The 15,854-nt window shown below is 46.7% G+C and overlaps 1 protein-coding gene across 1 annotated transcript; it reads right to left on the bottom strand.

Moving 5' to 3' along the window:
* Window positions 1–4,822: 4,822 nt before the first annotated feature.
* On the bottom strand, window positions 4,823–12,753 carry LOC146022455 (tetraspanin-36-like). The gene is made up of 7 exons (XM_083155286.1): window positions 12,601–12,753; window positions 8,316–8,507; window positions 8,083–8,157; window positions 6,384–6,479; window positions 6,117–6,263; window positions 5,825–5,908; window positions 4,823–5,151 (listed from the first exon to the last, which is right to left on the bottom strand). Exons 1-7 carry the CDS (start codon window positions 12,658–12,660, stop codon window positions 5,083–5,085), a joined length of 723 nt encoding a protein of 240 aa, XP_083011412.1. The 5' UTR covers window positions 12,661–12,753; the 3' UTR covers window positions 4,823–5,082.
* Window positions 12,754–15,854: the final 3,101 nt, after the last annotated feature.

The following is a 15,854-nucleotide window of genomic DNA, read 5'->3' as shown; positions in this document are numbered from 1 at the left end:
CATTAGGCTGCATTGTCCCCATTCATTCTGTTATCCCATCTCTGCGGTACAGAAACTCTGCCATCCAGTGATCCTGCCATGGCTACCTGGCTACACCTGTGATCGCAGGCGTTCATTCAGCGTTTCTATGGGCGCGCCCAATGACTTTGTGGGCACGCCCATGAAACGCCGGTAGCCCACACCGAAACACTCCCTGCCGGTCAGTCAGGCAGCGAGCGCCTCAGTAAATGCGCAGGCCCCCACCATAAGGAATGGGGCCGAGTTTAGACATGTGCGGACAGGTCTGAATCAGCCCCAAAGTGTCTTCAGTTCACATTACACCACACATTGCCCCCAGTTCACATTACACCACACATTGCCCCCAGTTCACATTACACCACACATTGCCCCCAGTTCACATTACACTACACATTGCCCCTAGTTCACATTACACCACACATTGCCCCTAGTTCACATTACACCACACATTGCCCCTAGTTCACATTACACCACACACTGCCCCCAGTTCACATTACACCACACATTGCCCCTAGTTCACATTACACCACACATTGCCCCTAGTTCACATTACACCACACACTGCCCCCAGTTCACATTACACCACACATTGCCCCCAGTTCACATTACACCACACATTGCCCCCAGTTCACATTACACCACACATTGCCCCAGTTCACATTACACCACACATTGCCCCCAGTTCACATTACACCACACATTCCCCCAGTTCACATTACAACACACAGTATCCCAAGTTCACATTACACCAAACATTGCCCCCAGTTCACATTATGGACCTTATTCTGGTTGGTTGACACGTGTCATGTATGTGCTGCCCGCCACCCACATGAATGCCCGCCCCCGCTCGCACGCTGAATATCCCTGCACACATGTGAATGAATGTTTAGCATAAACATCCATTCGCAGCCTTGCGTGTGCGGGGACATTCCATGGTCTCCGACCATTGACTGATTCCGCAAGTGCTCTCAGATCTAAGACACCTCTGTAGTGTATTAAATCTGCAGGCTCCCTGTACGAGAAGTGCCCTCCCCTCGCACTCGTGTCACTGGCACATTTACATGGGAACGCCCCACCTGCACTGCTAAGTGCAAATGGGGTTGCAAAGAAGCAATTTGCCATGCCCACTCGCACCAAGTGGCTGCACATGCACATAAGGGCCCTTATTCAGATCTGATTGCAGTACAAATTTGTTCTCAAAATGGGCAAAACCATGTGCACTGCAGGTGGGGCAGATGTAACATGTGCAGAGAGAGTTAAATTTGGGTGGGGTGTGTTGAAACTGAAATCTCAATTGCAGTGTAAAATTAAACAGTCAGTATTTACCCTGCACAGAAACAAAATAACTGACACAAATCTAACTCTCTATAAATATTGCATCTGCCCCACCTGCAGTGCAGCATGGTTTTGCCCATTTTGAGAACACATTTGTACTGCAATCAGCAGGTACGTGCAGTCAGGGGAGGCAGAGACTCTCCTGTCATAAATCACAAAAAAGAAATGAATACAAAGATGATATTTATAACACATATATAATTGTTGGTGTGAGAGGCAGCGGGAGCTGTGCCTCCCACTGACAGTTGAAAACTGTCAGCAGCGGAGGGAGGGTATAAGTTGTGGGCACCAGAAGAGGCTGAAAAACCCATTAAAAATCAACAGGGAAGCGGCACCTACACATCTGCATCAGTGACAGGGACGTGCCTTCAACCCACATCAAAGCACGCCCCGTCACTGAGACAGCTGTGATAGGACAGCGGATCAGTCTGTCACACACTGATAGACTGATCCACTGTCACACGGGACAGGGACAGAGGCTGCTGGACCCACTAATGGCAGTCCAAGCTAGCCCAGGAGAGCGAGTTGCTGCTGGGGCAGAAGCAACAGAGCCTGGACGCTCACCAATGACCGCAGTGCTGGGAGCAGAGGACGGCCAGGGAACTTGTGCAGGACACGCTCCAGGAGCAGCTGTGTTGCCTGCAGTGTCGCTGAGAGCAGGAGGAGCGGGTATGTAGGGGTGACCTGGTTCACCTCCCTCCTCCTCCCGCAGCCGCGGCCCTTATCACACTACGGCGGTAGTCGCGTATCCTGGGCCTCTCTCCTCCAGCAGCCGCAGCCAGCTCTCTTCATGCTCATGGTGTGGCGGCTGTATCGCTGAACCCCGCCAGGAGGCTTGGCTTCCCTCCCTCCTCCTCCCGCAGCCGCGGTTTTTATAACATTGGGCCTCTCTCCTCCAACCGCCGCAGCCAGCACTCTTCATGCTCATGGTTCAGCGGCTGTATCGCTGGACAAATGCTGCTGGAGCCCAGGTAGCCTTCAAAAGTAATGCTTCAGCCCTATGACCACCACTGCCACTCTATCCCCCACTGTCATTCTCCCGGCTGTCACTCTCCCCATTCCCTGCTGTCACTTCCACCCCCCACTGTCACTCTCGCCAGTATCAGTCCCCTCCCATCCCCCACTGTCACTTTCCTTTCTGCCACGGTCAATGTCCCAAATAGCGCCTGCCTCACCTGTCCCTAACCTCACCGGCAATCAGATCTGAATAAGGGCCAAAATGCGCAGTCACAAACACTTACTCCCCTGTGCGAACGCGCAGAGGAGTGTATGGATCAGAATAAGGCCCCATATAACACAATGGGGCAGATGTATTAAGCCTGGCAAAGAGATAAACTGGAGTTAAATTGCAAGGAGATAACGCACCAGCCAATCAACTCCCAACTGTCATATTTCAAACACAGCCGATTGGCTGATGCGTTATCTCCTTCCACATTAACTCCAGTTTATCTCTTTGCCAGGCTTAATACATCTGGCCCAATGTCACCAGTTCACATTATGCCACACAGCGCTCCCTGGGGTCATCATAGTCTATGTGGGAGAATGAAATAACAGGTATTCGGCGTCAGAGGTGCCCGAGGTTGTGACAGCGTTATTTATATACAATTTGCATATGGAATGTATGAATAAGTTATGGACTACACAACCATATGCAGATCTGACAAATTCTAAAAATGCATAATTAAACAATTATTTGATTCACAAGTAAACAATCCAACAATTAGAATAGATCACAGGCTATGAAATGTAACTATTCAGACTAGATCAGTTTTATATTATAAAAAAAAAACAAAAAAACACTTGAGTGCATATCATATGGATTAAATGAATCCTCATTTAAAGTAATTTTAGACATACTGCGCTTCTTTATTAACCCTTTGAGTGAATGTTCAGAATAAGCTGAAAATTAGTGGAAATTAAAGTTATTGAGGTCAATAAAAAAAAATAAAAAGATGAATTCTGTGATAACAAAAAAAAAAAAAAAAAAAAAAACCAAAACCATAACAAGCAGGGTGATTTAGACAAAACCATTCCAGACCTGAAACACGTTGATCCAGATCCAAAACCTGAAAAAAAAAACCTGCTCATAGTGCTCAGGGTTCTTTTGTCAGACCAGCAGGACTGAGAACGAGAGAAGTCCGCACCTGAAAGCAGGATCTGGAGCAGTGAAAAGTTAAGAGGCTCATGCAGAAGAGCGTTGTGTGGATTTGGGATCAGGTGGGGGGCACCACAAATATATCATCGTACAGGGCCCCAAGATTTGTTGCTGGCCCAGACCACAGGAGATGGCAATTCTACATTACCAGGGAAGGCCAGAAACTGAGCATTTTCTCACTCATGGAGATGGTCAGGTAGGTAACACTGGTATATTTGTCACAGCTGGATGTGAGAAGGCGTTAAGCTGAAACGGGGTAGGAGTACAGCAGTCCAGGGATACATGCTTGAGGACCGCTAGTAAGTCAATAACCAAGGTACCAGTTGTGTTACATGTGCTCAAGTATGGCTGGATCCTGTGATCAGCGTCCTTACCCAGAATGACTATTTATAGGATCTTGTTGGTTGCCATTTTAGAGGTTTGGCTAAATCTCTCCCCATTGTTGGCTGTCTGCAGATGGACAAAATTTAATTTCTTTAAATTACTTTTCCCCTCGACTACTGCTCCAACTTTATGGTAGTTTAGGGCTGGGGCCAACTCCAGTGCTCGAGAGTTAACAGTTAATGTTTTCCAGATCTCCTCACAGAGGGGCAGATTTTTTAAGCTCGGTGAAGTGATAAAGTGTCTGGTTATTATCACTGGCCAATCAGCTCCTACCTGACATTTCAAACCAAGCCTGTAACTTCAGTTAGGAGCCAAGCTTAATAAATCTGCCCCTGAATCACAAGTGAAGCAATTAGCTCCACCTGTGGACATTAAAGTGTGTCTGAGTAATGAGTGCACCAGCTAGGTTGTCTGGAAAATGTGAACTGTTGGTAGCTCTCGAGGGCTGGAGTTGGCCACCACTGGTTTAGGTGCTTTGGAGGAAGCATGGCCAATATGGAGAGGGTAGCTGAGGGGTGCATAGTCTAGTCCAGCAGTCCTCAAGGCACTCCAACAGTACAGGTTTAAGGATATCCATTCTTAGCCACAAGTGTCAGGTCATTCGTACCACAGTCAGTTTTACCATCTGTGCACAAGCAAGGATATCCCAAAAACCTGAGCTGCCTGGAGCACTTTTTGGAAACCACCACCATGACAAAGCCCCTAGGGGTGTGGATCATTAGGTACAGTCATGTTCAACCCCCAATTAGTGTAACCTTATACCCTTGCTACAATCATAATCTCTACACCGATATGAATGGACAATTAAGAACAAGTGTGGAGGGGGGCATCTCAACCCAGCTACAGTCGGTAACCGTACTAGGATGATTTAACGGTGGCCGAGTGTTATCCCAATTCTGTTCCACAGTATTAAAGTGCAAATAAGAAAAATTCTACACATTAATAATGTTTTATTCCAAAAGTTACAGAAAAGCAGAGACATACACAATATAATAAAAATAAAGTTAGTCGTACGGCCTACTGCCACATCCATTTTACAGTTCTAGTTAGAAGTTGAGTACAACCATGTTCTGGTTCTTATTTACACAGATCAGGTCCAGTGATAAGTACTCAGTGTAAGTGCTCAGTCATACGTTATCAGAGAGGCCCCTGTACTGTAATGGAGGCATCCGCAGCGTTGTATTCAAGTCCTAGAGCAGCTGGTATCCTTCTGAGGCACTTCTGCAGTACAGGACACACAAGCTGATCAAGGCAAGTAACTGGAATGAGAAAGACAAGTGAGTGTCAGCGAGTGCCCAAGAACAGCTAACCCTGCACAATCTGCAGTCCAGTTCAATGTGTTCTCATACAAAAAGGTCTCAGAAACAGGCTAATAGACCAGAAAATCTACAGGACTAATAACTGCTCTGGAACAGACTTAAGTACCATGATTAGAAAGACCATTTGCGTCACTAGGAGTGATGCAAATTTGTACCAGTCTCTGCCATGTCAAGCAAGGGACCGCTGGCGGCATGGAAGACGGCGGGCAGAGTTATGTAGTACAAAAAGTGCTAGCGGGGGTGGCAGAAGTGTTTAACACTGGGCAGCCCTCTGATAGCTCAGCCAGAGGGCTGCCCAGTGTTTAAACAATTCTGCCACCACCACTGACTGCCACTGCAGTGCTACTTTCGCTACATAATGCCGCCCTCTGCCAGCACCCAATGTACCATCTCAAGATGGCATGTGACATCGGGTGCTGCAAAGGGGACACTTTAGTACCACAAGATGCAATTGGGTTCGATGGACATCGCACTGTGATGTCACATCGAATCCGATCGCACATATGTATGGGCAGCATTAGTGTGGGCAAAGACACGCAGCCACACCAAGCAAGGCCTCTTGGCGGCCACCCTGAACGTCTCGCCACGTAGTGATCAGTGAAACAGCACGTACCTCAATGATGGCAAATCCCAGTATGACCAGCAGGGAATAGCTTAGGACTTGGTGGACCAATGTCTCCAACTTTGTTTCACAGCCCTGAAAACAGAAATTACAGACCCAGAATGAATCACACAATATGTACCAGAGAGTCGGAGTGTCAGCATGCAACAATCGCCATTAAGTCATAGGCACACCGCGCCATCTCCCTGGCGGAGTCTGCTGATGTGCTACAGACTCCTATGCACGAGGCAATGGTCTACTACACGGAACAAGTTACAGATACTTGTAAGGTTGATCTTCCTACCTCCTGGTTGATCTTGTCCAATGCATCCAGTTTTCCTACACACGCCGTTGCGTTCTTCTTACAGCAGCTGATTGGCAGAGAGCCGTTCGTTTTCAGCCAGGTAGTATTCTGCCAGCTGGTGTAGTTGTTCACGCCGCAGCACTGCAGCTACACACGAGGGGAGAGAAAAAAATAATAATCTTAGAAAATAAAAGTGGAACGTTGTCCTGGATGCAAACCCAACTTTTTGCCTGGACTATTAACCCAACAGAGTGGAGCCATCAATACCTCTTCCTGGATGAAATCCACAGCGGAGCTCTCCACATTCTTCCCGTCGTACTTTGTGTACAAGTCTCCCATATTTTTCTGTAATACTGGATTGATCTAGATCAGAAGGATTAAATGTAAACAGGAAAAAAGTTTAATTGGCAAAAAAAACAAACAGTATTTCTCATTACAGATGAGACAAGTCACAACACAGACGTTACCTTAGAGCAGGCTTTCCCAACCACGGTCCTCAAGGCACACCAACAGTGCAGGTTTTGTAGATATCCAGGCTTGAGCACAGGTGACCTAATTAGTATCTGAGGGATTCTGATTAAACCATCTGTGCTGAAGCCTGGATATCACTAAAACCTGCACTGTTGGTGTGCCTTGAGGACCGTGGTTGGGAAAGCCTGCCTTAGAGGGTCAGATAAGCTTGGCAGTATCAACACCAACCACCACACCTGTCAGACATGAGGTTCTTCATGCCCAATTGCATCCATAGACTAACCAGATACTGGGTCAGTTACCTAGTACAGGCGTGTCCAAACTATGGCCCTCCAGCTGTTGCGAAACTACAAGTCCCATCATGCCTTGCCAATTTATGTTAGTGAGTGCTGAAACTACTGCAAGGCATGCTGGGATGCGTAGTGTCACAACAGCTGGAGGGCCACAGGTTGGACATGCCTGACCTAGTGTATGGACACCTTCGTCGGCCATTAAAAACAGATTTACCAGGCCAGTGGAACATGGCCGAGTTCTGTGCTGACGCAAGCTATATGCTGGTCTTTCATTAGTAAAATGCTGCAAAAAGGGACCCCCCCCCCCCCCTCTTCCTTAATAGGCACAGCATTGCCTTGGAGTTATTAAAAAACAGCAGGTGACTCAAGACTAACTACATAGTAACATTACTGGTAGCCTCCTGGCGAAGTACTACTCCTACCAGGGTATGATACCGTTTAGTCACTATGGTAACTTGTACAAAATACAGGGGGGGGGTTTCCAGACTGGACAATGTGTTAACCTACTATACCAACCACCACAAGCATCATGGTGTTCCCAGACCAGTGAACAACCCTCCCAGATCCAGTCACTAGCAGGAAACCCTGCCTCCCACCTGGCATCCCCACAACGAAAGGTCTTAAAGAGTCAAGTATGCGCTACAGAAGATCTAGACCAGGGGTAGCCAAATCCAGCCCTCGAGAGCTACCAACAGTGCACGTTTTCCATATCTCCTCACGGAAATCACAAGAGAAGTATTTAGCTCCACCTGTGGATCTTTTAAAATGTGTCAGTGATGAGAGCACCTGTGAGGTGAGCTGGGAAACGTGAACTGTTTGTAGCTCTCAAGGACTGGAGTTGGCTACCCCTGATCTAGAGCAAGTGTCTGCAAACCTGGTCCTCAAGAGCTACCAACAGGCCCGTTTCCCAGAACACCTGTGGAGAGTGATGGCTATTAGGAACTGTTTAAAAAGGGAGAATTAGTAATGACTTCACCTGTGCTCCAGCTAGGTGGTCTGGAAAATGTGAACTGTTAGTAGATATCAAGGACTGGTTTGGCCATGCCCAATCTAGAATGCTTCCTGCTGGGCACTAGTAAGACCAGTTCAACACATCCCATAAAGGCTATGCATTGGCTATTGAATCTTCTGCAGTTTACACTGACGTGGGGGAAGGGGGGGGGGGTCTACTTTCCTGAAAAAAGGTTCTTGAGCACGCTCACCTTATCTTTGTATACGAGTCCTAATATGAGGGCAACCACTCCAGCAGCAAATATAACAGATATCAGGAACATGAACTGGAAGACAGAAGGCAACAGTTTAGGTTGTAATTAAATACGAGCCCATACAAAGAGGTAGCTGGCGAGAGTTACAGATCTTAGATGTTACAGCTTGGCTTCCGCAACACAATGAGAAGTTACAGCGCAGATATATTCTCTGATCTCCCCGTACTCACACATCCCAGGCCGCAGCAGGACTCTTGGATAGTAGAGAAACAGCCGAGCAGCCCAATAATTAGGAGGACAACAGCTACGCACAGGACGATTATAGCCGGAAGCATCACATACGAGTTTCCCAAGAAGGCTTCATATTCCTTGTATGTGACAATAACCTTAATGCCGACATATCCCAATCCAGCCGCCGCTGCCTGAAACACAAAAGAATACAGTGACATCAATATAGTAAGGGACAATGTGAACCCCAACAGCTTTTTAGGCTACACCCAGATCAGTACATGAAGGTGGTAGAGAATATTTGTCCATTTACATAGGTTCCTGCTGCAGCAAATCCAACAGTTAGGGTCATGGTGGAAACCAAACCAGAGCCTTCATTGATGAGTGTAAAGGTCTTCATACACCAGTATATCTGCTTATCAAGTTCCAGGTCTTGTTCTACATCATATGGTACATTGTAGCTGAATGTTTGTCACAGAACAACCAGTAATTAAATTAATATACCAACATCACAGCTCCCCCATAGCCTACATGGTGTAAATCAGGCATAGCCAAACCATGGACCTCCACCTGTTGGGAATCTACAAGTACCATCATGCTTTGCCACAGTCTTACTATTAGAGAATGCTAAAACTATGGCAAAGCATGCTGGGATGTGTAGTTTCACAACAGCTGCAGTTTAGACATGCCTGGTGCCCTCTTATTTACCAGATATCCTTCATCTCCAGGGATAGGCCCGGTATATAAAGATTGTCAGTTAGTCCTCTGAATGACCGCACTATCCAACATAAAATATAACTGGTCTCACCAACATCTTAAGTAGGGAAGGCTTCTCTACAGTAAGGGCATTATTGGTGGAACACTTTATAAATTTTGTGTATGAACTAGGCTCTAGACTCTAAATAGGCCATGCCATCACCATTCTGGAGGCTAGGTCTAGAAGACCGAAAAGCCTAGATCACAGGTTAACAAAATCAGTCCTCAGGACCCACACACATTACATGCTTTCCAGGTCACCCGGCAGGTGCATTCATTACTCATCGACATTTTAATTGATCCACAGGTGGAACCACTTTCACTTTCTGATTAAGGAGACCTGCAAAACATGCACTGTGTGGGTTCCTGAGGACAGAGTTTGAGAACCTGTGGTCCAGCGTAAGGGAGGGAATTTAGCAAATACCAGCTAGTCTGGCTCCAGTAATTTTTCTTCCACAACCTGTAACATGATAGGAGCAATCAGTTGCTCAAATTATACACCACCAAGATTTGATAGACCTCCCCCTTAGCCTCAGGAAAGTCCCTTTCCAGTGTAGCCAGGCTTGTTCATCATTTACTGCTGAAGCTATGGAGAACGGGTCACTACATCAGACAGGGTGTCAAGCACTATGACAGCAGGGGCGTTTTGCACCAGCTTCTTGTGTTAAAAAAAAAAAAAAATCATTTAAATGAGGAGTTATCCCATGATCAGTGCAGAGTGATGTAATCATATTTTAGGAACTGTTGTCATCAGTCATATACTCTGTCATAGGATACTGACCATGAACCACATAGTAAGAAGCTATAAGTGACGGCCTTGCTGGATGTAGATCTTACATAGACGTGCCCTCGCCAGCCACAGGTCTCACTTCTCTACTTTATGCTTTTTGTTGTGCCATGAACCTTCCCCCTACTTAGCCCATTCCGGCTTCCCGTTTCCCTCTTCCCCATATCGTCCTGTCACATGACGCCTTGTGCTCACTTACAAACCAGGTGGATAGAACATAGATATCATGCAGGAGCAGAAGCAGTGTAAATAGGTCACAGAAATTGCCTTATAAACCCCCCAGTATCTACGGTCAAATGGTCGACATGTGTCTGTCAACATGTTATTTTTTTTTTTTACTGTTTTGAGCCGACAGGCGGTATTTCATGCCCTACCATCCACTAAGGCGGGGTGGGAGAATAAAATAGTGTGCCCCAAGGATTGTGAGCGAAGTGAGGGGCTGCGGTTGACTTCCAACTGTGTCCATGTCGACTTTCGGGTCAAAAAAAATACACGTCGACCCAAGTGTGGGCGATAAAACGATCCACATTATAGATGATAAAGCAGAGCACCGATAGAAAGGACACCATAAAGGCAGTGCAGCCTGGAGTCTGTGGGGCAAGGTGTGAAGTTACTTGTGGTACCTATGCATCTGATTACTGTGGAGGCCATAGTGTTTATTACTACGGGGGCGTGTGTTGTATTTTGTCCTTTGGGGCCAATGCGAGTGTAATCTGTTCGGTCCCTGCAGGCATAGTAGTGCTGATTTAGATCAGATGCAACAGTGTATCCAACTAGCATTTAGTGGTTGGGGTTATCTACACTTTCTATAATGTGGCCTTCTTGTACAGGCTGGTCACCACCTTCTCCTCTCCTACTGCTAGGACCAATCTGATTGGTTACAGGTTTGTCTATGCCCGCCCACTTTGTTAATGCTATGAATAATTAATATGAATTACATAGCGGTGCCCTGACACTAGTACAGAGTTTCCTGAACACCACCATTAGCTTTAGGTCTTAAGGCTATCCATTCTTAAGCACAGGTGGATATTAAAATGTTTGATTTAACCATCTGGACTCAAGCATTGATAGGTTTAAAACTTGGACTGGAGCAGCAGCGTTTGGAAAAAAAATCTGCATTAATTAAATGAATTATGGAACGAGAACGCTAAATGGTCAGAAGACCAAAAATGTGACCCTATAAAATTAGCACTGAGGGGCAGATTTATTAAGCTTGGTGAAGTGATAAACTGTTTTTTATCGTCGGCCAATCAGCTCCTACCTGTGAAGTTACAGGCTTGGTTTGAAAAATGAAAGGTAGGAGCTGATTGGCCAGTGATAAAAACCAGACAGTTTATACTTCATCAAGTTTAATAAATCGAACCCTGAATAAGCCCCTCCCCTACTGTCGGATGCCCTGAGGACTTAATTTGGGAAGACTACAATTATAGCGATCAGGATCCAAATTTACAGCCTATTAATTAGTGAGTGTTTCCCAAACCCCACCATTACGGTCAAGCCAAATTGATTGAATTATGGAACATGTCACCTCTGCTCAAGCATGGATAGCCTGAAAACCTGCACTGTAAAAAAAGGTGACAGTTTGGAAACTGCACTATCCTCCAGAGAAAGTCTATCACCACATTTCATACACTTTACTGAAAGGGTTAACACTTCCTCCGGCCTACTCTTCAGTTTAACTCCCTACCCTAGCCCTGAGGATGGGCATTCAACATACTGTGCACACCATAAACTCTGGGGCTTGGGTGTAGTGGGCAGTGCCCCCTCTAGAACAGCATTTCCCAGAGATGGAACTACCACCGATGCATTTCACTAGGCCCGCGAGGATTAAGGGGCCCACTGCTGTGGCATATCCGGAACTTTTAGGTGGAATTTTATTTTTGCACTTAGGCCAACCACTCACAAGCTCCACCACAGTCATTGCCCAATAGAAGCCTGTGACTAGAGGCATTGCAAGCCATGTTTCGATGCTTGCTGCATCCAGCCCATTGCGGTGTGCACCTTGTACCCCCCTGTACACAGCAGGACTTCTGTAGCAGCCAGCTAGCTCTGCACATGACAGAAAAGGGGGGGGGGGGGGGGGGGGTTAGGGGAGGGATACACAGACTGCAGGCAGGCCGAGCACCCACCACTCACAGACAAAGGAGAGAGTGCATTCTGTAGTCACATGACCACATCCAGTACCTGGGCACACCAAGAACTACAGTTCAGTAAGGATATGGCAGATGTAACAGCGGGGCAAAGGCCAAGATGCCAAGTAACACTTCCAGGGTACCCAACAGCTGTAATAAGTCTACTCAAACTAGTATTTACTAAAACAGAAGTTATACAGTGAGAATACTGCTAATGGGAAGCCTCAGGTTACAACATAACATTGGCAGTGCCCCTGTGGCTGCCCCCTCTGAGAGGGGATAGAATGGGCATGTGGGTGATTGTACCCAAATAGTTTATAGCCCATCAAAATGACAAATCATAATAATATTGTCAGCTACAGCAGCTGTGGACATCCAGGCAGGCACCAACTAGCGACCACCGGCACACAAAACACTTGAATTCCCCCCATAGAGTTGAGGAGCAGCATTAGCTTTTTATTAGAAAAGGATAATACCACTGGGAGTAGCTACGCAGCGGCTGAGGTCCCTACCCACTGAGCCAGCCAGAGAATGGCACAGATTCCAATTAACTTACTTTGTACACTTAATACAGTACTTCCATTGTCTAATAACAATACTAGGGAGACTCACCACAAACACCAGGCTGAGCAGGATGAGGAAACTCTTGGACGTGAATACTCCCAGACCCATGGTGCTGCTGATCCTTCTGCTGCTAGACTCAGGTCCTGTGACTGCACACACTGAGGCAGTCCTGGGCAGTGTGTGGGAGAGCAGCTGCACCTCCCACTAATAAGCCCAGTCCCACACATGTGACCACTAATCCCAGCAGTCACATGCTCCCTCCCCACTCCCACTCCTGGTAATGCTCATTGTGCAGCAGCTGAGTAGAAGCATCATTTCCTCTGAGCTCCTGTCCATTGAAGATACATTCATGTTGTGCAATAGGCCGGTGACACTGCTGGTGCCCCCAGCACAACAAATACACTATTATTCTCACTATTGTTCTCATTCCTCATTCTATCTATCTGGTCGATAAGTCCGCAGTCAATAGGTCGACAAAATATGGTCAACATGCACAATGTCGACATAAAGGCAAAAGGTCGACACCAGCAAATAGTTCAACTTGGCAATGGTCGACATGTGAAAAGGACGACATGAGGGAGCTTTTTTGGAAATTTTTCTCTTTTTTTTTTTACTTACTGGGATCGGTAATGTGCCTGAAGTGGGGCGAGAAAAGCGTTACACTAATTTGGGGTCCGTGTGATGAAATCTACAAATTGACACAACAAAAACATGAAAAACTCAGGTTGTCCTTTGCATACGTTGACCATCTCCATGTCAGCCTTTTGTTTCTGTCAACCATTTGGTGTCAACCTATGCATACCTCCCAACATGCCAGGAGGGACAATCTACTCTGCTGCTGGACTTTCCTCTTATTGTATGATTGCCATCTCCACAGGTGATGGCAATCAAAATCAAGAGGGAAGTGCAGGAGCAGAGTAGATTGTCCCTCCTGGATAGGGTCATGTTGGGAGGTATGACCTATGACTGTCGACTACAACATTGGTTTCCCTTTGGTCTCCGGTCCTTGAAATCTACCAACAGTCCAGGCCACCTATGGATCTGTAGAAAGTGTCAGTTAGGAATAAATGTAGCACATGATTGAAAATGTGACAGTTAGTAATGATTACACCTGTACTCCAGCTAGGTGATCTGTCATTGTGACAGTAATGACTGCACCTGTGCCCCAGCTAGGTGATCTGGTAATGTGACAGTAATGACTGCACCTGTGCACCAGCTAGGTTGTCTGGTAATGTGGCAGTAAGTAATGACTGCATATGTGCACCATCTAGGTGGTCTTGGACACTTGACAGTTAGTAATGACTGCACCTGTGTACCAGCTAGATGGTCTGGTAATGTGACAGTTAGTAATGACTGCACCTGTGCACCAGCTAGATGGATTGGTAATGTGACAGTAATGACTGCACCTGTGCTTCAACTAGATGGTCTAGTAATGTGACAGTAAAGACTGCAACTATGCACCAGTTAGGTGGTCTGGTATAGTGACAGTAATGACTGGACCTGTATATCAGCTACGTGGTCTGGTAATGTGACAGTAATGACTGGACCTGTGCCCCAGTTAGGTGGTCTGGTAATGTGACAGTTAGTAATGACTGCACCTGTGCCCCAGCTAGGTGGTCTGGTAATGGGACAGTAATGACTTCACCTGTGCACCAGTTAGGTGGTCTGGTAATGTGACAGTAATGACTGGACCTGTGCACCAGTTAGGTGGTCTGGTAATGTGACAGTAATGACTGGACCTGTGCCCCAGTTAGGTGGTCTGGTAATGTGACAGTTAGTAATGACTGCACCTGTGCCCCAGCTGGGTGGTCTGGTAATGTGACAGTAATGACTGCACCTGTGTACATGGTTTCGGGTGATAAATCTACAGCACACGTTCTCAAAGTCGGTCCTCATGACCCCACACACTGCATGTTTTCCAGGTCTCTTCACAAAATCAAGTGAAATAATTAGCCCCACCTGTGGATCTTTAAAATGTGTCAGGTGACCTGGAAAACATGAACTGTGTGGGGTCCTGTGGACCGAGTTTGAGAACCACTGATCTACAGTGTCTAGATCAGTGGTTCCAAACCCTGGTCCACAAGTACCCCCAACAGTGCACATTTTCCAGGTCTACACAAAGAATCAAGAGTAAAATACTTAGCTCCACCTGTGGATCTTTTAAAATGGGTCTGAATAATGAGTGCACCTGTGCACCTGCCGGGTGACCTGGAAAAGATGCACTGTTGGGGGTACTTAAGGACCAGTGTTGGGAACCACTGTTCCAGATAGACAGTCAATAGGTCATCCCCAAAAGCATACCCTCCAACATGACCCATTGCATTCGGTACACAATGCTCTGCTCCTGGACTTCGCTGGTAATGTAGGATTGCCGGCACATGTGGTGAAACACCATCTCGTCAATTACCTAGCTCCACACAGGTGATGGCAATCCTACATTACCAGGGAAGTCCAGGAGCAGAGCATTGTGTACCGAATGCAATGGGTCATGTTGGAGGGTATGCAAAAGGTCAACATGTAATAAGCCCCCCATACACGGTCCGTTAATCGGATCCGTTGTGTGCTTAAACAGCACACATCGGATCGGATCGCATCCCTAGTGCATGCACTGCGATCCGATCCGATGTATAGCTAGTACAAAAAGTATGTGCAGCACATACTTTTTGTACGGTACTATGTGATGCGCGGGAGCGCGCATCACATAGTACAGAATGGAGCCATACACAACGGACCGTATATGGGCTCCTATAGACTAACATGAAAAGGTTGACATGAGTTTTTCTTTAAAATAGACCTGCCGATTCCACGGGGGCACACCTCAGCATGGCAAGCTGTATACACACGGTGCGATATGTGCCATGTATGCTACCTACTGTATTTTTACTATGTAGTCCAAATTGGTAGCTCATATCGCACCGTTCCTATACTCCTTATCTAGTTTCTGGCTTATTGTGGTTCTCATAACTGAGCAGGAACATCACAGTTTAAACAGCTCGGTTTAGGTATCATCTGGGATAGTGAAAGCTGTTGGGAGGTAGTTTCTTTCTCGTTGAGACTAAATTGTAGGGGCTTACTCAGGATGGGTCGGGGAAATACTGAGCTCCTTCGCCCTTGGTGACACATGTATGCAGGGGCTGACTGGCAACTTTTAGCCTACAGGGCAAGTACAGAACACTGGCCCGAAAAGGAATCCGCACTTCCAGGTAGCGCTGGACGCTCTGTTATTCTTTGACAGACACTAGAGGTTTGGAAGTACCTCTAGTGTCTGTCTCCTTGTAGGCGGTGGCCATTTTTGGAGGGGC

Source organism: Crinia signifera, chromosome 1, assembly GCF_055691185.1.
Source record: "Crinia signifera chromosome 1, ASM5569118v1, whole genome shotgun sequence".
NCBI lineage: Eukaryota > Metazoa > Chordata > Amphibia > Anura > Myobatrachidae > Crinia > Crinia signifera.
This window is presented reverse-complemented; position numbering and strand designations above follow the sequence as displayed.

Bases quoted from the DNA above. Each gene is read 5' to 3' on its own strand.
- LOC146022455 (XM_083155286.1), bottom strand. From the start codon at position 12,660: ATGGGTCTGGGAGTATTCACGTCCAAGAGTTTCCTCATCCTGCTCAGC. The intron at 5,909-6,116 runs GTAGGAAGATCA...TTCTGTTTTCAG, and splicing joins TGGACAAGATCAACCAGGAG to GGCTGTGAAACAAAGTTGGA. The intron at 5,152-5,824 runs GTACGTGCTGTT...TTCTCATTCCAG, and splicing joins TGGGATTTGCCATCATTGAG to TTACTTGCCTTGATCAGCTT.